Below are 25,240 nucleotides of genomic sequence, written 5' to 3'. Positions count from 1 at the left end.
GACACAATTTTCTTTCATGTTTACCTTATATTTTTTCTATAGTATTTTTGTGACCTCTCCTACTTTACGAAGTTTTCTTTTTTCTATTTTTCCTCTTTCTTCTCCCCACTTCTATGAATAGAGGTCAGCAAGAGAAATCAAGGGTTTCTTCTTTAACTGAGTTGAGTGTCCTTTATGGAAAAAAGAGCATCCATTGGATGGATTATCCACCACGATGGCTTCTTGTTTGTTTGTTTTTTCCCTCTCAGGTTCTCTTCTCTTAGCCATAAGTATGCTTCAAGGCCCCACTTTGGCTTCAAGAAATGTTCGTTAACCTTATCTTAAGTACAGGAAGAATCATTAGGAAAATACATTATTTATTGCATTCCCAAACTAACTCCTACTTCCCAACTAACTACTATGTTAGTGTACATAATAAAAAGTTTACTAGGTGTGCAAAGTAAACACTTTTCTCTTTAAGCAAGTAATTCATAATGTAATTCTCAAGCATCATGGCTGCTGCTTTTCAGGAAACAGGACTTTCATCTGCCTTCTCTTTTCCATGACCTTCATCATATCATCCCATCTTCTTCTCCTACAATAAAGCTGCAGCTACTATAGATAAATCGGACCATCCTCACCTCCCTTGCCAGGTGTCCTAAGAGACCAGCCCTTCTGGGATTGCTTTCCCTGCCACCCACCAGCAAGAATGACATATGATCTCCCCACTTCTCTGTGAGAAATTCAAAATAGCTGCGTGTTTTACTAAGGAGGTGGAGGCCTCTCTCTCAGACTTCAGTGAGGTCTGCCATTCTCATGTATTCAGTTTACCTTCTATGAACTAGCACAGACCCATGGTAGTGAAGTGAACATATGGCTTATTTCCCCAAACATGTGGTCCTGTAAATCACGGTTCCCTATTCATCGGTATCTATCCAAAATAGGTGCCTCACTAAGCATTTTAAAGCCGTTCCCTTCCCCAGGACCACCTTTGGCAGAACATCCTCATGGCCCCAGAGGATTAATGAAAAAGTCCCCATCCCATAATGGATTTCAAACCTATAGCTTATCATCTATTAAAATATATATGGTCACAAAAAACCACACCAAATATTTCTATCTGTGCTATCAGCCACACTCTCCTCCTCTGTCACTCTGCCTTCCACTGTCACTTCTCACCTTCAGAATTTTTACTTCTCACCAAAAAATTTTTCCTTAAATTTGCTTTTTATTATTCTCTGCCCTCAAAATAGCCTTTTATATTTTGGAAAGGGGTGTGTGTGTGTGTGTGTGTGTGTGTGTGTGTGTGTGTGTGTGTGTGTTGTTATTTTTAATGAAAATCCACCCAGTCGTTTCTCTGAGTTGCAGAAGATTGGATATAAATACACTGTCACAGCTTAAAAACATTGAAGACATTTTGCTCATCACTAATCCAAACAAAAATTTAGCATATGGTTAGACTTCTGCAAGGAATGGTCTCCTAGCTCATTCTGAAGAGGGGTGAGGAGGACGCGCCTCCGTGAGACTCGGGGGAGTGAGGAATTCTAAATAGCGTAATAAACTAGCGGGGTTCTCGCCGACGTAGGAGCCTGGAGTCCATGGGCCAAGCAGCATGGAAGAACGGGCGCTAACATTCCTAGCTCCAGGTTTCCTATAGGCTGGCACAAACCTTGGCAACTCCTGCCTCCTGACTTCTTGAAAGGCAGTTATAAATGTCACACTCACACTGATACACATAAAGCAAAATTTCTTCCCAAACTGCCAAGCCAGGGTATAAGGGGCAGGGGAATCTGTGCTTAAAAATCACAGAGCATGGAACACTAAGACTGCAATATTCCCAACTGTGCAGACTTTGTACTTTATTTTACACATTAAATATCTTTCCTTTCTGTTTTAGTGAGACAGTGACTGCTACATGTCCTTTTTAAGAAAGAAATTAATTCGGTTCAACAAACTTAAATATCTGCTGTGGTCTGGACACTGAGGACAAAATGGAACTGATACAGTCAGACCAGATCTGGAGTATTGTTTTCAGATTGGATTAAAACATTTTAGGAAGGACATTAATAAGCTGGAAAGCATCTAGGGGTTGGTGAAGGGCCTTGAGATAAGGCTGAATAAGGAAGTATCTCTGGAACATAAGCTGTTTAGCTTGGAGAAGAGGAGACTTGGCGGGGTGGGGAGAAGGGGAGGGAGGGGCATGATCATTATCGCTAAGTAGCACTGTTCAGAGCACTGTATTTGGAGCCAGAGGACCTGGCTCTGCCACTGGTATGACTTTGGGCAAATGACTTCACCTCTGTGGAACTCTGTTTCCTCACCTGTAAAATGAGTGGTTTGAGATAGCTTCTGAGGTCCCTTCCAGAGCTGAACTAGTGGCTCTAAATATTTAAAGGCTGTTGCATTACCTGTGTGATCCAGCTTATTCTGCACGGCCCCAGAGGGCAGAACAAGGAACAAGGTATTGAAGGTGGAAAAAGGCAGATTCTGCCTCGATGTAAAGAACTTCCTAACCAAGCTATCCAAAAGCCCCGAGAGGTGGTGGGTTTTCATACACTGGACATCTTCAAGCAGAGGCTAGATGACCACTTGTTTGATTACGCTGTAGAGAGGATTCTTGTCCAATAGCTTCTAACTTCCCTTCAAACTAGAAATCTGTAATTCTGTGAAATAGATATATGGAAAATTGAAATCCAGTAAAAGTTAGTGTACCTTTCATAATACTAACCCAGCAGCTAGGTGGTGCAGTGGACAGAGTACTGGGCCTAGAGACAGGAGAACCTGAGTTCAAATCCAGCCTCAGACACTTACTACCTGTTTGACCCCGGACAAAGTGAACTAGAGAAGGAAATGGCAACACCATTCCACTATCTTGGCCAAGAAAACCCCAGTTGGCGTCATGGAGAGTGGGACACAACTGAAACAACTCAAAAAGTAAATTTCTAGGTGCTGATTTTACAAGTCTAACTGTAGATGGTATGAACCAGATTTTCCAGTTTTTACCTTTTTTTTTACTCTAAACAGTTAATCACACATCTCATTATGGGTTTAAAAATTATTTCAGAAGTCAATTCGGAACTGTACAAAGCACTACATTTCAAGCTCTTTGTGTGTAGAAATCATATCTTTGCTTCCCTTATGATGGCCAGCACAATGCCTTACACATTCAAACTTTATACCAAAACAACTGAAAATTCCCTTAAACAAAAAACAGTAAAAAGGATTCCGACTTCTGGTTTGCTTGAGTTAAGTGGCCGATCAGTTCTATGAGAAGAGTTAAATAAGGAGAGCCTTTGTAAGCACAGACCGAGTACCAAGTGAATCAAGGAGTATGAGTCTCAACTTGAACCTTTGCAGAGTTTAGAGCTAGAGCCACGAGAACTCAAATGCAGAAATTTTTGCTGTCAGCAACCTTAAAGCCATTGTGCATGCCCTAGTAGAAAAAGCCCTAGATCTGAAAGCAAAAAACCTGAATGTGTATCTTGGCTCTATGACTATGTGTGACCCTGGGCAATTCAGTTAACTAGCATCTTTGTTGTTTAGTCGTTTTCGGTCGTGCCCCACTCTTTGTGACCCCGTTTGGGGTTTTCTTGGCAAAGATACCAGAATGGTTTGCCATTTCCTTCTCCAGTTCATTTTACAGATGAGGAAACTTGGGCAAACAGGGTATAGTGACTTGCCCAGGGTCACACAGCTAGTAAGTGTCTGAGGCCAGATTTAAACTCAGAAAGATGAGTCTTCTTGACTCCAGGCCTTATGCTCTGTGCACTATGGCACCACCTAGCTGCTGCTAAATAGCATCTATTAAGTGCCTATTATGTGCCAGGCACTAGCAATGCAAAGACCAAAACAAAATCGTTTCTGACCTCAAGGAGCTTACGTACTACTGGGAAGGAGACATAGGAGTGGGAGGCATGAAAACTTCTCCAGGACTCAGTTTACTCATTTGTAAAGTGAGTTGGGCTAAAAGACCTCTGAAAGTCCCTCTCAGTTCTACATCAATGAGTCTATGTGTATAACTTTGTTTCTGGGACACTGTGGTGAAGTACAGGAAAATCTTGGACACCAAGAGTTTATTTGAATATTAGACACATCATTGCTAACATGGCTTTTGAATAATGCCAATGTTCCCTGATGCTTAGTAACATTTAAAGCTATTATCTCTATAGCCTCCTTTCACTTGCCCAGACATTAAGAACAGACCATGAATTGTACTAGCAACAAGGTGAACATTTCATTACTTTTATGATCTAAAATGATTTAAGCCGATGGGCTGACCATTTAGCCATTCTGCTTCTCCGTGAATTGCCTGTACAGGACTGATCTACAGAAGTCCTTCGCACTTTCAGCCGGTCATTTGGAAATGAAGCACCGTAGCTCACTAGACTATTTTTATACTAGAGGGGAATTGAAGAGCGGTGGATACGCCATTTCCATAAATCAAAGCCTAATTGAGTTATGAGTAAAGTACATTTGGGGAGCCACAGCAGTATTTAAGGCATGCTTTCTATCACTCGTGATTTTGTATCAGAGCATTAATCAGAACTTTTTTCCACTTAAACCAAATGGGTGAACAAATAATGAAGACTGAGTCAGCAAAGCTAATGTCTGTGTGCCTGTTGTGATATAGACTTTGATCAGCAGTAATGACTGTCCTTTCTCCCCCCATAGCTGCACTCTGCTGTGACCAGGATGCAAGTACAAAGGCCTGGTTTTAATTACACATTCGCTCATATATGTATCCTGAATAACGATAAGACTTGCATAGTGGATGACATAGTGCATGTCCTGGAGGAATTAAAGACTGCTCGTGCCACCAACCGGACCAACTTTGCAATCACATACCCCATCACTCACTTAAAAGATGGGAGGGAAGTGTATAACGGACACCAGCTGGGTGGTGTCACCGTGCACAGCAAAGATCAGGTCAAATCCGCACAAGCCGTCCAGCTCACCTATTATCTGCAGACACTCAACTCTCTAAACGACATGGTGGCAGAGAGGTGGGAGTCCAACTTTTGTGACACAGTCAAACTTTTCCAGAAATCTAACGGGAAAATCAAAATGTACCCTTACACATCCTCGACACTGAGGGAAGACTTTCAGAAGACCAGCCGCGTATCTGAACGTTACCTGATCACGAGCCTGGTCCTAATGGTCACTATGGCTGTCCTCTGTTGCTCCATGCAGGACTGTGTCCGCAGCAAACCCTGGCTGGGCCTCCTTGGATTGGTCACAGTAAGCCTGGCCACACTAACTGCAGCCGGGATCATCAATCTGACTGGTGGGAAATATAATTCCACCTTCCTGGGAGTCCCCTTCGTCATGCTAGGTAATTATAATTCTTTCTTTCTCTTTATCCTTCTTGCAGTGGTTGTGAATAGCTTCTTTCAGGAATGAGAGTTGGAGAGACAGAGAGAGAGAGAGAGAGAGAGAGGGAGGGAGAGATAGAGACAGAGGGAGAGACTGAGAGAGACAGAGAGAGAGAAAGAGACAGAGAGAGAAAGAGAGAGAGTGTGTGTGTGTGTATGTGTTTTCCTCTCAAGTCTCCTTTTCACATGAAGCAGCCCAATTTTGCTCCTGTGCCCTAGGATATGCCAGTTTTATCACATGTCAATTATACTCAATAAGAAGTCTAATAGAAGGAACCTTGAGGTAGGAGTTAGCGGACCCAAATTTTAATCCTGCCTTTTCCCCCAAGTGTTGCTTGACATTCAGAAAAATACTAAACTGTTCTATGCTTCAAGTTCCCCATTTATAAAATGAAGAGAAATAGTATTTTCCTTTTCGAGTCACAGAGTTGTTATAAGGATCAGATAAAATGAGATGGTAGATATAAAAGTGCTTTGAAAATTAAAAGTGTAAATAAATTCAAGGTGGTGTTGTAATCCTAATCCTCCTTATTAACCAATTTAAATTTATTATAGTGACAGTACGTTCAGAGTTTATTCATTCCCGAAGACGGCAGGTATTTCCAAGCAGAGCTCAGTGATGCACTGGGATCAATTCCATTTACTCAAGAATGTGTCTGGCACTTGAGCTCCACAAAAAATGGTATGATTTAGTGGAAGGGTCTTAGGCTAGCAGCCAGATGATATGGGTTTTAGTTCTGGCTATATGATTGCATTTCTTTACTCAGAAATCTTCGGTAACATCCCATTTACATAGCAAATAAAGTCTCAATTAGTTATTCACAAACTGGTTCTCACCTGCCTTTCAAGCTTTATTTCACCCAAACTAGACTATTCTCCAGTCCTCGTGCCTTTCTTACCTCCATGTCTTTGCTCATGCTTTCTCCCTTGCCTTGAATTGGTTTCCCCTTTACTCCCCTACCCCTAGAGACATACATATATCCACTTATTCAAATTCTTCCCTTCTAGGCCCAGCTTTTTCATAAAACCATTCCTGATCCTTCCCCCACTTCCTCCAGTTAATAATGAGCTCTACCTATTCAGATTTTTAAGGGTATGCCTTACACCTCTTATATGATCTATGATTATATAATGATCATAGAATTGGAAATGTCCTTAGAGACTGTCTAATGTATACTTAAGTAAATATCCCCTATATAACTTCCCTGTAAAGGAGAATCCCAACTGCTTTAAGACCTTTCTTGATAGGCATTTCAGATTCCCAAAACAGCCCAGGCCACTTTTGGACAGCTCTATTAGGGGGTTTTTCCTTATGTGATTTGAATTCTACATGTCTGTAACTTTTACCTACTGTTCTTAGTTTTGTGCTTCAGAGTCAAGCAAAATAACCAACCAACCAATCAACAAGATTTATTAAGCACCTACTATGTGCCGGATACTATGCTAGGCACTGTGGGTACAAAGATAAAAATGGACCAGTCCTTGCCCTCAAGTAGCTTAAATCCTGTTGGATCTAATTTTTCTTACATATGACAGTCCTTCACACACTTGGAGGCAGCTACCATTTCCCTCCCGGGACTTCTCAAAATAAAGTGTCTCTTGTTCTTTCAATTGATTCTCAGACATATTACATTTTGCTCATGGTTACTTGGGGGTCTGTTATATCCCCTCTGTTAGTTCTTTAACTGTAACAGTGTAAGTTCTTTAAGGTAAGAACTCTGCCTTATTTCATCTTTGTATCTCCAGTACCTAGTAGAGTATTTTGCACATTGTAGGGAGGGAGTAAAGGGAAGGAACGGGCTCCCATCCTATGATTTCACTGGTATAAATAACTCCCTCTCTCTGTACAGATCTGCACAGTAGGGCCTTAGAGAGTTGCCTCTAGAACATGATGTCAAACGTGGCCTATGGGCCATATACAGCCCATGGCACTCCTGAGAACAACCCAAACCAGATTAAAATGTAATTGGGAAATATTTTAGAAAATAAATAAAAATACAATAAAACGCAGATAATATTAATATGTGTTTTTCTAAGTCAAGATGCAGCCCACGGGGATCCTCACATACAGTTCAGTGGTCCCTCTTTCTAGCTGAGTTTGAGCACTAGCCTGGAGCACTGACAGATTCAATGATACCTCAGATCACTTACCCCATGTATGTCAAAGGCAGAAGATGAACTCAGGTCTTCCTGATATGAGACCAGATCTCTATTCACCATGTAATGCTGCTTCTTGTCTTGAACATAATAGGTAATTAATATTTGTTAGTGTTGGATTAATTTAGATTGGATCAGCTTAGATGATTTCTAAGGTCCCTTACATCTCTAAGATTCTATAGAAATATCCATATCATCATGGTCCTTTCCAGTAATATTGTCTGATAGGATGCGTTGGCTCTCTGGTAACCAAGAAAGCATGGTATAGAAGCTAGACTGCTCAGTGTAGCTTTCCCCAGGACCTAGGATTTAGAAAGAATGGGTTTGCTTCCCCCCCCCCATTTCAATACTTCCTTTGGAAAAATTAAAATGTCATTTGGAATCTGATACCATCATGATGGACGAAGCAGCATTTTTAGTGGACTGAAAAAATCACTGCATCTTGTCTCATTAGCATGCCTTATGCCCTGTATGTCATGGTGGCATTGGAAATTACTTTCCATTATGTGTTATGGTTTAACGATAGGCATGCTGGCGGGACTGCAAGGTACCAGAATTAGATTCTGCCCCTGCAGAAGTTTAGGTCTGGTCAAGTCACGTACAACACAATTGAAGCTTTTGCAAGGATTACTCTGGTGGGGTTGCAAAGTATAAGAATTTACCAGATGAGTTTAACCAACACAGATGCCCACACACACATGCACACACAGCCTTCCTTTCTTTCTAGATCCAATAACTAACTTGTAAAGAGGAAACAACAATCTGTCCTTCAGGAAAAGTGATAGCATAACTTTAGTAATAGCATAATAGAGTTCATCTATTAAATATATTTCCCAATCTTAAGTCACTTCCATAGAAATTGTTGTGGTTCAGTCATTTCAGCCATATCTGACTCTTCATCATCTCATTTGGGGTTTGCTTGGCGGAGATACTGGAGTGGTTTGCCATTTCCTTCTCTAGCTCATTTTACAGATGAGGAAACTGAGGCAAACAGGCTCAAGTGACTTAACGAGGGTCACACAGCGGGGAAGTATCCAAGGCTGGATTTGAACTCAGGTCTTCCTAACTCTAGGCCTGGTGTTCTATCCACTGCACCACCTAGCTGCCTCAATTTGGGAATTTATAAGATAAATAAAAAGGGGGCAGTTAGTAGGAGGATAAGGGGAAAGAATAAAGTCGTCCAATGAGGGCAATGTGCCTTTTAGGAATAGAATTACAAGATTTGGAGCTGAAAGGGACCCTAGAGATCATGGGATCATAGGATCGTAAATTTAGAGGTGGAAGAGACCTTAAAGACCATCTGGTCTTCATTTTACATATTAGGAAACTGAGGCCCGAATAGGAGAGATGATTTGCCCAAAGTTATACTGGTAGCACAGACAAGATTTTAGCCCAAACCATCTGATTCTAAACCCATGCCTCCATAACAAGACCGAGGAATGTCAACCCCACCTAGAAAACACTCTATGACATAACCAGTGACCAGAAGAACAAAAGGGCAATCCACAAGAAGTCCTTAAAAATCCCAATCTGTGGAATCTTTTTAAACACTTGATCATCCTTGAGGCGACTGCCTTTTTCCTTTTTTTGTGTCCCTAGTGCTTAACAGAGTACCCAGCACATAGTAGGTGCTTAATAAATGTTTATTTACTGATTAATCATAAGAAGAATTGCGTAATAATGAGTATCTTTTACTTAGCATTTTCTTAAGTAGGAAGGGGAGGGATATTAAAATAAAATCAAACTGTCATTTGCCACAGCTCTAAGCAGTTTGGGAAGCACTGAGCTGGTGACTACTGTCAGCCTTCCAGTCACGAGAAATCTGGCAGTTGCAATAAGAAGCAGAGCCCTGCGGGGGCCTCATACTCCCTCATTTGCAATTTGTGAAGAATGCTGCATTCATCGATTCGATAGCCGTTTTCCCTGCTGAAAATCAGTGTGGCACCTTTCTGTACATTTCCCAGCTTAAGCAGATCTCAAATTACTGAGTCACAATACAGAGCGATGGTACACGTTTTGGTAGTTTAGGGCCATTTACAACAAATACCACGCACAATAGAATGGGTGCTTAATATGCTCATAAAGACAGACGTGCCCAGACTGAGGGTGGTTCAGAGTCAGAACTTCACAGCCAAACCCATTGATTCTCAAAGCGTGATACCAAAATGAAATAGAAAGGGTAAAGCTCCCCTGTGACCTGAAACTCAACAGGCATTTATGAAGAACCTGCCATGTCTCAGGAGCTAGAGATAGAAAGACCAAAATGGGATAGGCCCAGCCTTCAAGGAGATTACAAAAAAATAGATAAGTAAATACTAAATATATGCAAACTCCCCAAAACTTTGAGGTTTTAATCTTACTAAAAAAAAGTGTTCTTTATGGACAGAGTGCTGGCCTGGAGTTAGGAAGACCTGAGTTCAAATCCAGCCTCAGATATACCAGCTGTGTGACCCTGGACAAGTCACTTAACACTTTGCCTCAGTTTCCTCATCTGTAAAATGAACTGGAGAAGGAAATGGCAAACTATTCCAGTATCTTTGCCAAGAAAACTCCAAATGGGGTCACAAAGAGTCGGACAATTGAGTAATTTATATGGAAGGACTGTGATATACTAGATGAGACCGTGGAGTGGGAACCTGTTTCCTTTTTTGTTCCAGCCGGTTGGAACAGTGGGTATGGTGTTGGATGTGCAGTCATAAAGAGCTGTGTTCAGATCTTTCCCCAGACGCTTACTGTGTGACCCTGGGCAGATTACTTAACCTTTCTTACCTTTAGCTTCTTCATCTGTAAAATTGAGATAAAAGTGCCACCAACTACACAAAGTTGTTGTTCCAATAAGACAACGTGTGTGGTGCTTGGCAAACCTTAAAGCACACTGAGAGAATATACATGTGTGTGTATGTACACGTGTGTGTATGTACATGTGTGTGTATGTCAGCTTCTAATCTATCCCACACAGATGCTGCGAGGGTTCAGAACAGGTGCGTAGATCTCACAGCCGAAACAAGCACGGAAAAGTGATTCGCAAAGTCCGTCACGTGGGGCAATTGTTGTAGCTCTTGGGTGAGGGATACTTTGTCACCTTAGGGAGGTTGCTGAGAATTCTGTAACTGAGGGTTATTCTGTGGCAAGAAACAGATGTGGCAAAGAATGCAAACCTGTGAGCTTCACGTAGATTGTCTCTCCTTGTTAGTCATTGTTCAGCCGTGTCCTATGCTTTGTGACTCCAAGTGGGGTCTTCTTGGCAAAGGTGCTAGAGCGGTTTGCCACCTCCTTCTTCAGCTCATTTTACAGATGAGGGAACTGAGGCAAAAAGAGGTAAGTGATTTGCCCAGGGTCACATAGCTAGTTAGTGTCTAAAGCTGTATTTGAACTCAGTCCAGGCCTGGTGCTCTATCCGCTGTACTGCCAAATGTCCAGTATGCCACCTAGCTGCCTCTAAAGAAAAATCTTTGAATTAATTAGATTTATAAGGATGCAGGATGTTATGTTGAGGTCATTGAAAGGAAAGCACTTTGTAAACATCAGCTACTCGGTGAGAAGAAAAATGAGTTTTAAGCTGATTTGGCTCACATAAATTACATTGAATTCTATTAGTTTTCTGGGAGAATTTAGTAATTCTGTCTTCCCATATGAAATCTGACTGTGCTCTGGCTTCCTGTAAATGGGTTTATTTGTTTTTCTTTATTAAATATTTTCTCACTGAAACTGAAAGTGTGATCCATTGCCAAACCGTTCCATTTCTTCTTCCCATTTTGTAAACCCTTCATCATCTGTGTTGTGAGGGCTAAGAAAGCAGGAAAACCATCAAGGCTCTAAGTATCTGGGCAGTGGCTCTTGGTGTCTGTGTACGTTCCGCAGGTGTACTTGGCTCTGGGGAAACCTGGATTGACAAACCGGGGATCGTAAAAAATGTTTCACTTCACAAGAGCACAGAATTCCTTTACTTTAGAAATTCATGCATTTTATATCATATTTTAAAATATAGCACCATCTACAAAAATTCGAGTTACAAAAAAAATTGGTGCCAATTTATTGTATGAACTAAAATGTTGTAGCTGTATGTATTGTTAATACTTGGTTATTTCAGAGTTTGTTTCCTGCGTCAGAGAATATATAGCCTAATGCTACCTTCCCAGTGCTACCCATCCGGGTTCCAAACCACTAGGAATGGGACTAAATCCAGATGGGGCAAGATCAGGGCTGGCTCAGAACGAGCATGTTTATCTGAGCGAGTTCCAGAGGATTTTTTCCCCTTAGTATTCCATGCCTCTTCTTCCTCCCATTAGCTTGAGAGAATATGTGTCCATATGCCACAAATCCTTGGAGAAAAAAGAATAAATTATAGTCAACATTATATTAATATATATTTATATACACATATTCATATCATATACATATGCATTGCTATTCTTCACGCCTTCTGAGGCTTTGTTGTTCATTCGTTTCAGTCATGTCTGATTCCTTGTGACCCCTTCTGGAGTTTTCTTGGCAAAGATCCTGGAATGGTTTGCCATCTCCTTCTCTAGCTTATTTTATAGATGAGAAAATTGAGATAAGGAGGGTTAGGTGACTTGGCCAGGGTCACACAGCTAGTGAGTGTCTGAGGCTGGATTAGGACTCAGATCTTCTTGATTTCACGTCCAGTGCGCTGTCCACTGTGCCACCCAGCTACCTTTCTGAGTCTACCAGTAGTAAAATGAATAAAATCAGCATTCTCTTCAGATCACATGCCTGGCACAAATGTATTCATCACTGTGGATGAATAGTCATATTTATTTCTCATGCTAATCCTCATGCCTGAAATATTTTCCCTCCTCATCTCCATCTCCTGATTTATTTGGTTTCCTTCAAATTGCAGCTAAAATTTCATCTTCTACAAGAAACCTTTCCTGATCCTCCCTAATGCTAGCGCCTTCCCTCTCCTGATCACCTCCCTTTTGTCTTGTTTGTACATCACTGTTTTCATGCTGTTTCTCCCATCACATTGTTAGCTCCATGACAGGAGGGACTATCTTTGCCTATTTATCTGTCCTCAACACTTAGACAGGGCCTGGAACAGAGCAGGCACTTAATAAATGTTCATTGACCGCCTCTATGTGAGCACAGTAATGTGTACCCTCCTCTCCAAATGCGGATCACCACCCCTCTATTTCGTAAGGGTAATGTCAAGTCAGGAAGCATTTATTTATTAACTGCTTACCATGTGCCAGACACTATGCTAAAACTTGGGGATATGAAGTAACCTAAAAACAGGCCCTTCCCTCAAGGGGCTCACAATCTGATGGCGGGGGGGAGACACCATGTGCAAACAAGACATATACAAGAGAAACTGGAGATGGTCTAATAAAGGCATTAGCATTGAGAAGCACCGGGAATGGTTTCTTGTAGAAGGTGGGATTTTAGATAAGACTTGAAGGAAGCCAGGGAAGGCAGAGATGAGGAGGGAGAGGAATCCAGGTGGGGGGACTGCCAATGAAAAGTCAGGAAATGAAATGCCTTACCCAAGGAACAGGAAGGAGGCCAGTACTGCTGGATAAAAAGAAAGCAAAATAGGAGAAGAGTAGAAAGAGAGAAAGGATCTAAGTTATAAAGCCAGATAGAGCATTTTCTAGTTGATCCTAGAGGTAATAGGGAGTTGTTTGACTTTATTGAACAAGGCGGCCATTATTAAATTCTCTGGCCAAAAATATTTCTGACTTTCCCAAAGCAACCCAGCTAATTGGTGGATGAATTAGCTTTAAAAGCCAGGCTCCGTGACTCCTAGCCCCATTCTATTTTCAGTGGGCTTGGTTCCAGAAAGTTTGGATATGTATTCTGGCTGCATTGTCGATGAGCAGAGTAATATTAGAGACATTGGTTGACTTCTCGAAATCACAAGTTCCTTTTCTGTGAAATTAGTAAAATAATACCCGCCGTCTTTGCCCCACAGCGTTATTGAGAGGATTATATGTGAAGACTCTTTGTAAGGTATAAAATATGATGCAAATATTTTTATTAAGGTGATTCTGGATAATCCAATATATCCTCTTTTGCTAAAGCCCTATACTCTGATGCCTCACTGTGGAATGAAGATGACCCTGGAAGGTCCTACGTAGGTGGAAAGGTTTTTTTTTTTTAATTTAATTTAAATTTATTTATTTAACATATTTGGTTTTCAGCATTGATTTTCACAACAGTTTGAATTACAAATTTTCTCCCCATTTCTACCCTCCCCCCCACTCCAAGATGGCTTATACTCTGGTTGCCCTGTTCCCCAGTCAGCCCTCCCCTCTATCACCCCCCTCTCCTCTCATCCCCTTTACCCTTCCTTTCTTGTAGGGCAAGATAAATTTCTACGCCCCATTGCCTGTGTATCTTATTTTTTAGTTGCATGCAAAAACTTTTTTTTTGAACATCTGATTTTAAAACTTTGAGTTCCAAATTCTCTCCTCTCTTCCCTTCCCACCCACCCTCCCTAAGAAGTTGAGCAATTCAACCTAGGCCACACATGTATCATTATGTATAACCCTTCCACAATACTCATGTTGTGAAAGGCTAACTACATTTTGCTCCTTTTCAACCCATCCCGCTTTATTGAATTTTCTCCCTTGACCCTGTCCCCTTTCCAAAGTGTTTGTTTTGATTACCTACACCCCCATCTGCCCTCCCCTCCAACATCCCCCCCCTTTTATTTTTTTTTATCTTCCTCCCTCTTCTTTCCTGTGGGGTAAGATACCCAACTGAGTATTATGGTATTCCCCCTCAGGCCAAATCTGATGAGAGCAAGGTTCACTCATTCCCCCCCTCACCTGCCCTCTCCCCTCCTCCCACAGAACTGCTTCCTCTTGCCACCTTTACGCGAGATAATCCACCCCATTCTATCTCTCCCTCTCTCCCTCTCTCAGTATGTTACTCTTTCATCCCTTAATTTCATTTTATTTCTTTTAGATATCTTCCCTTCATCTTCAACTCACCCTGTGTCTGCTCTCTTTCTTTTACATATATATATATAAACAGACATATATATATACACGTACATACACATACATACATATACACATAGATATATACATACATACACATTCACTTATACATATACATAAACATATACATATATATATGCATATTCCCTTCAACTACCCTAATACTGAGGTCTCATGAATCATGCACATCATCTTTCCATGTAGGAATGTAAACAAAACAGTTCAACTTTAGTAAGTCCCTTGCAATTTCTGTTTCTTGATTACCTTTACATGCTTCTCTTGATTGTTGTGTTTGAAAGTCAAATTTTCTATTCAGTTCTGGTCTTTTCACTGAGAAAGCTTGAAAGTCCTCTGTTTTATTGAAAATCCATATTTTGCCTTGGAACATGATACTCAGTTTTGCTGGGTAGGTGATTCTAGGTTTTAATCCTAGCTCCATTGACCTTCGGAATATCGCATTCCAAGCCCTTCGATCTCTTAATGTAGAAGCTGCCAGATCTTGGGTTATTCTGATTGGGTTTCCACAATACTTAAATTGTTTCTTTCTGGATGCTTGCAATATTTTCTCCTTGATCTGGGAGCTCTGGAATTTGGCGACAATATTCCTAGGAGATTTCTTTTTGGGATCTATTTGAGGAGGTGATCGATGGATTCTTTCAATTTCTATTTTGCCCTGTGGCTCTAGAATATCAGGGCAGTTCTCCTTGATAATTTCCTGAAAGATGGTATCTAGGCTCTTTTTTTGATCATGGCTTTCAGGTAGTCCAATAATTTTTAAATTCTCTCTCCTGGATCTATTTTCCAGGTCAGTGGTTTTTCCAAGGAGATATTTCACATTGTCTTCCATTTTTTCATTCCTTTGTTTCTGTTTTATAATATCCTGATTTCTCATAAAGTCACTAGCTTCCACTTGCTCCAATCTAATTTTTAAAGTAGTATTTTCTTCAGTGGTCTTTTGGACCTCCTTTTCCATTTGGCTAATTCTGCCTTTCAAGGCATTCTTCTCCTCATTGGCTTTTTGGAGCTCTTTTGCCATTTGAGTTAGTCTGTTTTTTAAGGTGTTGTTTTCTTCAGTGTATTTTTCAGTATTTTTTTGGGTCTCCTTTAGCAAGTCATTGACTTGTTTTTCATGGTTTTCTCGCATCCTTCTCATTTCTCTTCCCAATTTTTCCTCTACTTCTCTAACTTGCTTTTCCAACTCCTTTTTGAGTTCTTCTATGGCCTGGGGCCAATTCATGTTTTTCTTGGAGGCTTTTGTTGTAGGCTCTATGACTTTGTTGTCTTCTTTAGGCTGTATGTTTCGGTCTTCTTTGTCACCAAAGAAAGAATCCAAAGTCTGAAACTGAATCTGGGCGCGTTTTCGCTGCCTGGCCATATTCCCAACCAACTAACTTGACCCTTGAGTTTTTCAGTGGGGTATGACTGCTTGTAGACTAACGAGTTCTATGTTCCACGTTTGGGGGGGAGGTGCCAGCTCTGTCAGACCCGCACTGCTCCTTCCCCAAGAACCCCCAACCCGAACTGGGCTTAGATCTTCAGCAGGCTGTGCACCCCTGCTCTGATCCGCCACTTAATTCCTCCCACCAGGTGGGCCTGGAGCCGGAAGTAACAACAGCTGTAGCTGCCCCCAGGGCTGGAAGCTGAACCGCGAACTCCTTCCACTCCCGCAGCTTTTCCCACTAACCTTCTCCGCAGTCTTTGGTGTTTCTGGGTCGAGGGGTCTGGTAACTGCCGCAGCTCACATATTCAGGGCGCTAGGGGCCCCATCCACCCAACTCCAAGTTTGGTTGTTCCACGCCGCTCAGGCTGGGCTCTGCTCCACTCCGTTCCCAGCTCCCAGCTCCCAGCTCCGTGTGGAATAGACCTCACCCAGAGACCATCCAGGCTGTCCTGGGCTGGAGCCCTGCTTCCCTCTGCTGTTCTGTGGGTTCTGCTGTTCTAGAATTGGTTCAGAGCCATTTTTTATAGGTTTTTGGAGGGTCTCGGTAACGGAGCTCACTCTAGTCCCTGCTTACCAGCTGCCATCTTGGCTCCGCCCCCCTGGAAAGGTTTTTATTAAGGGGCCAGTGACAGACTATATATGCCCATCATCCAAGGGCCAGCCTGGCTAGATGTGGCTAAATATAGCTACAGGTCTATAGTAAGCCAGCTCTTGTTAATATAAATATAGATTTTCTGCTATATCTTGGGATCTCTCCTCAGCCAGACCTTGAGAGTAGTTCAGTGGAAAGAGTATGATTCAGGGGAAAGTTTAATGCTAGATTTTGAGTCAGAGAATCCGCATACAAATACCAGCTCTCCCATTTACTACTTATGTAACCTCAACTTCTCTTGGCCTTAGCTGGCTCTTCTGTAAGAGGAAGGAGTAGGCCTTTCATCCGGCTCTAATTCTGTAATCCGTGGCATGACTAAGAGGAGGCATTTGGATAGAGACTCATTAAGTCACTTAACCTCTCCTGGCCTCAGTTAGCTCCTCTGTAAAATTATTGGGGGCTGAACCAGATAACTGCTAGGACCCTTTTCATCTCTTAATAATCTCATTCTTTCACACCATTAACTCCTTATCCTCATCAAAGAAAGCTTAATAATTTCAATAATTGGATAATCTGTCAGTTCCTTTTTTATTTGCCGCTAGAATATGATCACAAATGCCCCCTCAGTTGGCGCTTAGATATTCTCAGTGTTTGGGTGACCCCTCTCTCATTCCCTAGAGGAGCCAACAATCAGCCATTTAGAGTTGAGTGAAATCTTAGAGGCCGTTTCAACCTAACTCCCTCAGGGAGGAAGTTATCACTTGCACAGCTTACCCAGGTAGGTGGTGGGACAGCTAGGATTTGAACCCAAGTCCTCTAACTCAGAATCTAACACTTTTTCCACTGAACCAAATTGCTCCTCAGGGCCTGGCTGAGGAGAGATCCCAACATACTGAAGAAAATAACACATTGACCCAAGTGAGAGTTGGCTCAGTATTGACTTATAGAGATTGGCAAACTATGTCCTGTAGGCCAGATCTGGCCTGCTGCCTGTTTAGGGTTTTGGTTTTGTTTTTTTTTTTAGATGTCCCATGAGCTAAGAATGGTTTTTACATTTTTAAATGCAGTGGATTGGATTTGTCCTGTGAGCAGTAGTTTGCCAATTCTTGCTATAGACTGACAGATATGCAGGTATCCAGATTTGGATCTTGCGGATACCCTATGAATTTTGTTAAACTACCTATTCATTAGACTTTAGTCATGTCAAATCCGACCTCAGATGCTTGACACACTTATAGCTGTGTGACCCTGGGCAAGTCACTCAACCCCAACTGCCCTGCCCTCTCCCTCCCAAAAAAAAAAAGAATTTGGTAATGTGAGTCTATGCTTCTGAGTTCAGTTTAGCAACTCTTTGTCCTTGTTTACCTGTGGATATCAGAGAAGGAGTCACTTCATAAGACCATTACTGAGTTATTCTAGGTCACTGACCAAAGTATGGAGATCTGAAGAGGAGGTGATGTTTCATTTCTTTCTGGAATTTATCATTTTTCACTAAGTCCTAAGCATAGTACGAAGCTTATTAAGGAGGTGTTAGCATCCAAGTTAGCAGAATTTTCAGCATGAGGTCATTTGAATGGAGATAGGAACTCTGCAGCATAGAGATCATGTTTTATGTCCAGGGCAAAGGCCCCTTAACAAGATTAAATAGGGAAATTTGCCCATCTCATTTCTGTTCTGTCAAGGCTACTGTGACGTTAATATAATGGGCACTGGACATGGAGGCAGACTACCTGGAGTGAAGTTGTGATTGTGTGAATTTGGCCAAATTAGCTCCCCCTTTCTGAGGTTCAGTTTTCTCATGTGTTATTTGGGGACAGTAAAGAGGCAATGTGGCTGAATGGGCCGAACCTTGAGACAGAGTGTCCGTGTTCAAGTTCTAACTCTGTCATTTGCTGTATGACCTTAGGAAAGTCACTTCAGATTATTAAGACTCTCCCTCCTTGCATGGTTGTGACACCACTGAGAGAGTGAGTTTTCTCACTGGGATTTTCCTGTACCAATGAAAGCACACATATATGTATGCGTGTGTAATGTTAGCTAGATAGATAGCTAGAATCTATGTCTGGAAATATCTGTATCTAGATCTAGATCATATATCTATTTGTATGTAGTATGTATTTGTCCAGACCTATGCACATACACATATACAGATACAGATACAGATACAGATACAGATATAGATATACATACACACACACGTGCATGTTTGTACATAAGCACAGCCCTGTGGTACAATTTGAATATGTATTGCATATACACATAGTGCATATGTGTGTGTGTGTGTGTGTGTGTGTGTGTAGTATATGCACACATTACATGGATGGATGGACATATTCGTGTAGCATTGTATATATGTGTGTATGTAGTAGTATTCAGCAGAGCACCGTGCTTAGTCTGAGGAGGTAATTTAGTTTAAATAAGACACACAGACACACACACACACACACACACACACACACACAAATACACACATATGTGCGTGTGGTATTATCATAGTTGTCGTTGTTTGTCCTTCCTGCTCGAAAAGGACCAAAATGACATCACGATGTCAGAGTCAGTGTGCAGTGTGTCCAGCTGTGGCTGATCAAACCAATTTGGCTCTACCACAGGCTGGGCACAAATAGTCCATGTGACCATTTGGGAAGGAAATGTCTGTATATGTCTCATATATATCTATATTTTATATATGTATACATCTCCAGGTAATGTGTGTTTATCCAAGACCCATGATTTTTCTGTGTGTATACACATACACATATATACACACAGAGGCCCTGTGGCACACTGGGAACCATGCATGTGTATGTATATCTATACTTTGTGTGAGTGTGCACACTATATATCTGTGTAACACGTGTATGAGTACCTGGGTATAATAGCATTCAGTAAAGCGCTGTGCTTAGCCTGAGAAGATAATCTAGTTTAAATGAGACGTGGCCTCTTCCATACTTGTACACTCCAATTGCACTATTCTTTCTAATATATTATGCTGCCAAATTTGTAAACAGGAAATATGGGTCTACAAGCCTGCATTGCTAGTGCTTCATTAGCAGCAAAACCTGCATCGTCTTTTCTTTTTTCCTTTACCAAGACTGAGCTCCAGAAAGTAAGCTCCCCCTCTGATATCACCAAGTGCCAGGAAGACCCTAAAGGCCCTATCTGAGGAGTCTAAGGGCCTAGAAACTCTTTATGGAAACAGGAACTTAAGAAACTTGGGTTTGGATCATTGGAAGACTAATACATTGGAGAAGCAAAAGAATAGTGGTAAAGGGACCTTGGAGAACAGACTATCAAAATAACAGGCCCAAGTAATAGCTCAAGTTCATTTTCACCACCTCCCTTCAGCCTTCCTGTGTTCATTACCAAAAACAAAGCAACATATGATATAAAAGGTTTTGGGGACAGACTTTCTTCTTTCTCCTTAATTTTTTTTCAATGAGCTCCTATTGATGGAGGCAAGAAAAAACCAAATTCAGCCCCAAGACTTATAAGTTCAGTTTATTCCTTGACTGCCTCTTTTCTATTAGCACATGCACAACTTATACTCAAAAGATTTTCAAAACTGAAGACAATTATCTGATGCCTGTGGAAGTGCAGGGTACTTAGTATGCTGCAATAAAGATTTAGTGGAAACAAGATAATAACCTACCACCACCTTTCTTGAGCAGGATGGGTATTATTACGTGCCCCCACTCATTTCATGTAATAGTTCAGTTAGTACAAATTTCCTTTTTCAGATTAGCTTCTAAAATTGTACAACAGCAAAGCAAGAAATTAGTCCTTAAGGGTTTGGTTGTATTTTCCTTAGAGTTTAATAGGTTATAGTATATGCGAGGTACTCAGGAAAACAAGAAGCAATATCAATTAAAGCCATTATCCAAAAAAATTACATCAATAAAAATAGATGAACACCATTAATAAATTAACTACATTGAATTAAGAATCATAAAACCTGATAAATGAATGTAGCTTTTTTATTATACTCACGGGTTCAGTTCCTATCCCTCTCCTATATTTAATGGCTCAAACTGTCTTGGGGTCATATTTTAGTTAAAAAAAATGCTCGTGGTGAAAAGTTATTTGCTTTTAAGTAAACCTTCCTTCGACTGTTTTATTTGCCGGACACTGGCTTCATACGCAATTGCTTCCCATCTCCACAACTTGGAGGCACTACGGAGCCTAAGCCTTTCCTTCAGCTCACGATCATTTATTTTTAAACAAAGGTCACTCTGTCTTTTCAGAAGGCCACATCTGAAACAAGCTTAATAGTTTTCCCACTGAGACTAGAGAACATAACTATTTAAAACATAATTAACAACAGAATGTCATTCCCTGATTGTAGTTTTTACTTTCTGTCTGGGGAGTTGCGACGCATCTGTTTTAATAGAGGGCACAGTGCTAGTTATCAAATTGATGCTCTTGACCTGCCCCCAGAAAGCTGCTATAAAACAGTGCTGGGTAAATTAAGATAAATGCCAAATTCCTCTGCAGAAACAAGTCTGTGTCATTACTGTAAAACGGGTGTTGGTGTTTTAGTCAGAACTTCACAGTCAGGATATAAATACTGTCCTGGGCATGAGGGGCAGACTCAAACTTTGTTATTGTACACGGAAGGTGATGACTCATTCCGCTCCACACTCTGCTTGGCTGAAGATTTGAAATTCCTTTTTAAAAACAAGACTATTGTACCACAGGGTAAAGATTTTATTATCCTCAATAATGGGATTGAATATCCCAAGGCATGGAAGCATAAAATTAGATCTGTTGATCCTCGTGCAAAGACTGAGGGTTACTTCCTACTGGATCAGGTCACTGGGGTGGCGGTGACAAGACTCTTGAGTAAGATTGAAGGGGCAGGAAGAAAACTCAGGTTCAAGAGTAGAAAGGAAGCAGTGGCTACACCAAATGCCACCTTCCCGATATTGCCGATGGACTAATGAGAATGGCAAAGAATTTAATGAACTCTTGCCTTGGGCTTAACCATCATTGGGTCAGGTTCCATTGCCAAGCACGAAGAGAAGCTCAGCATGGTATTGCCTGTCCAATATAGAATCTGTGGGTAATTAGACCTTGTTTTTTTTAAAAATCTTTTAAAATGGGATACAAAAACCAAACATTTATGTAAGTACATTTCCTGGCTCACAAAACTGTTGTAACAAAAGCACTTTGGGAGCCCTAAAGTGCTATGAAAACATAATTTTTATTATTACTATTATTATAGTAATTAAATTATATGGAAAGTATATGTAAGTAATTATCATTCTGTATCTTAGTATATCATTTAAATAAGTATCATTTTTTATTAAGAGAGCCAGTATGGAGAAGAGAGTTGGCCTCCAAATCAGGATGACCTCAGTTCAACTGCTGGTTAAGTCTCTGGTTAAGTCACTGTAATTCCTCTATACCCCAAGCAATGTTCTGCCACGATGAATGGACTAATGCAGGTGTGCAGGAGGACTAGGCCAGGGGTGGATCTGTTTTGATCCAGGGAGTTTTCTCATTGGGTGTTCCTTATGGCACTGAAATCAGAGGTCCTCTCCAAAAGAAAATTCTTTTTGTACAAGTCTATTAAAAGGTGCCACAGTAAAACATAGACACAGTTGCAAAAGCACACACTCAGAGGTCACATGGCACAGTGGAGAGTGTGCTCAGCTTGAAATCAAGTACACCGGGTTTGATATTTAGTAACTTCAAGCAAATCCCTCAAGACTGATTTATTCATTCATAAACAGGATCCCAAATGCATTGGTAGCGGGAGTTCTCACACACCCCAGGAGCTTCCCCCACACTGATGAAATCATAGCTGCTTCACTTTGCTTTATATTTGTTAACACAAAGATGAAAATGGCTTCAGACTATTTCATTTTAAATACAAATAAAATTTCACATTCTGAATCTTACCCTTTTTGCCAATTCCACCTTTTAATTTTGAGTGCATTTGTTTGGACTTATTTTACTTCCTCAGCATTTTTGATTTATAGTTTCCTGCTTCTTGGTAGTTGAAGAGGAACAAAAGGGGTTGGAAAGTAGGTTATCTATCAAGAGCTTATGAAATCTAGGGACTTGTTTCCCAGTGAAGTCCAGTCCTAAGGCAATTTTCAATAAGAGATCACGTGAATACTAACCCAAAAGATTCTGCCCATTTCTATCCTGCTTGCTAACCTGCAGGGATAATGCACAGGGTAGTAAAGTCAGACCATGCTCTAACGTGGACATCCTGAAATATGAGAGAAACTTAAATATCATCTATACTGTGCAAATAATCTAATGGTTGGTATTGATTATGAAAATCCTTCTGGGCCCCTAAAGGGATAGCTTTCCCAACTCTCATTAAAGTTGCTGCTGTTCTTTTTGGCAGAATAAAGTACCAAAGTGAAAATATTAGCTCCATACCCCCCCTTTGATTCTCATAACTTATAGAAGTGTTATAATTTACTAAATCCCTTTGCAGAAATCTCCACTGTTTGAACCTCTCACTCTTAAAGTCAGGTATCCTTATTTGCTTTTGCCTTGTCCTCTCCCAATGTTCAAGTCAGCTCATTCCACACTCCAAGGATAAATACCTTAAACTCTCCCTTTGATCTTTTTTGCACCCCCCAGGTCATGGATTATACGGGACTTTTGAAATGTTATCCTCCTGGAGGAAAACTAGAGAAGACCAACATGTTAAAGAGAGAACTGCAGCTGTCTATGCAGACTCCATGCTCTCCTTTTCTCTCACCACTGCCATGTACCTGGTCACCTTTGGGATCGGTGCCAGCCCTTTCACTAACATTGAAGCAGCCAGAATTTTCTGCTGTAATTCCTGTATTGCAATCTTCTTCAACTACCTCTATGTACTCTCATTTTATGGTTCCAGCCTGGTGTTTACTGGCTACATAGAAAACAATTACCAGCATAGTCTCTTCTGCAGAAAAGTCCCAAAGCCAGAGGTGTTGCAAGAGAAGCCTGCGTGGTACAGGTTTCTTCTGACGGCCAGATTCAGCGAGGATACGGCGGATGGAGAGGAAGCGAACACGTATGAAAGTCACCTGTTGGTATGTTTCCTCAAACGCTATTACTGTGACTGGATAACCAACACTTACGTTAAGCCTTTTGTAGTGCTCTTTTACCTTATTTATATTTCCTTTGCCTTAATGGGCTACCTGCAGGTCAGGGAAGGGTCAGACCTTAGTAACATCGTAGCAACGGCGACAAGAACCATTGAGTTCACTACTGCCCAGCAAAAGTATTTTAGTAACTACAGCCCGGTGATTGGGTTTTATATCTATGAGTCGATAGAATACTGGAATACGAGTGTCCAAGAAGACGTGCTAGAGTATACCAAGGGGTTTGTGAGAATATCATGGTTTGAAAGCTACTTGAATTATCTTAGGAAACTCAATGCATCCACTGGCTTGCCCAAGAAAAATTTTACAGACATGTTGAGAAATTCCTTCCTGAAAGCCCCCCAGTTCTCACATTTTTCAGAGGACATCATCTTCTCCAAAAAGTTTAACAATGAGGTTGATGTCGTGGCTTCCAGGATGTTCCTGGTAGCCAAGACCATGGAAACCAACAGAGAAGAGCTCTATGATCTCTTAGAGACCCTAAGAAGACTTTCTGTCACCTCCAAGGTGAAATTCATAGTGTTCAATCCATCCTTTGTGTTCATGGACCGGTATTCTTCCTCTCTGGGAGCCCCCTTGCAGAACTCCTGCATTAGTGCTTTATTCTTGCTCTTCTTCTCTGCGTTCCTGGTGGCGGACTCCCTCATTAATGTCTGGATCACTCTAACCGTTGCGTCGGTTGAGTTTGGAGTTATAGGCTTCATGACATTGTGGAAAGTAGAACTGGACTGCATTTCGATGCTGTGCTTAATATATGGAATTAACCACACAATTGACAACTGTGCTCCACTGTTATCAACATTTGTCCTGGGCAAGGATTTCACAAGAACTAAATGGGTAAAAAATGCCCTGGAAATGCATGGGGTAGCTATTTTACAGAGTTACCTCTGCTATATTGTTGGTCTGATTCCTCTTGCAGCTGTGCCTTCAAATCTGACCTGTACACTGTTCAGGTGCTTATTTTTAATAGCATTTGTCACCTTCTTTCACTGCTTTGCCATTTTACCTGTGATACTGACTTTCCTACCACCCTCCAAGAAAAAAAGGAAAGAGAAGAAAAATCCCGAAAATCGGGAGGAAATTGAGTGTGTCGAAATGGTGGATATGGATAGTACCCGAGTGGTTGACCAAATTACAACAGTCTGACTGTGGCTATTTTTTTGCTTTTTCACCCTAGGTCTTATTGAGAGCAAAGAGATTATGTTGGTGAAATGATTAGTTTGTTCTCTCTCTCTCTCTCTCTCTCTCTCTCTCTCTCTCTCTCTCTCTCTCTCTCTCTCTCTTTCCTCTCTCCTCTCTCCTCTCTCTCTCTCTCTTTCTCTGACACCCCTTCCATATCTCTCTGTCTCTCTGTCTCCCTCTCTCTCTTTCTCTCTGTCCCTCTGTCTCTGTCTGTCTCTCTCTCTCTCAGAAATAGGTAGATCTAAAACAGTGGAGGGAAAGGGAAAATGAGTATGTCATGTTGTCTGTCTCTAAAATAAAGGGATGTGATCAGAAAGAATTAATACACACATACACACACACACACACCTCCAAATACCACATGCACAAAGACTCACCATGCACGCACACACACAAATGCACGCGCGCGCACACACACACACACACACACGACTTTTAGTCCC

General features: G+C 41.2%; 1 protein-coding gene across 1 annotated transcript in view; it reads left to right on the top strand.

Annotated features, from left to right (window-relative positions):
* Window positions 1-24,761, top strand: part of PTCHD1 (patched domain containing 1) — a 56,083-nt gene extending 31,322 nt beyond the window's left edge. Inside the window, exons 2-3 of the mRNA XM_036747118.1 lie at window positions 4,651-5,311; window positions 23,107-24,761. Coding sequence (XP_036603013.1) covers window positions 4,651-5,311; window positions 23,107-24,761 — 2,316 coding nt within the window. The remainder of the gene's footprint in view (window positions 1-4,650; window positions 5,312-23,106) is intronic.
* Window positions 24,762-25,240: the final 479 nt, after the last annotated feature.

This window comes from Trichosurus vulpecula, chromosome 2 (genome assembly GCF_011100635.1).
Source record: "Trichosurus vulpecula isolate mTriVul1 chromosome 2, mTriVul1.pri, whole genome shotgun sequence".
NCBI lineage: Eukaryota > Metazoa > Chordata > Mammalia > Diprotodontia > Phalangeridae > Trichosurus > Trichosurus vulpecula.
This window is presented reverse-complemented; position numbering and strand designations above follow the sequence as displayed.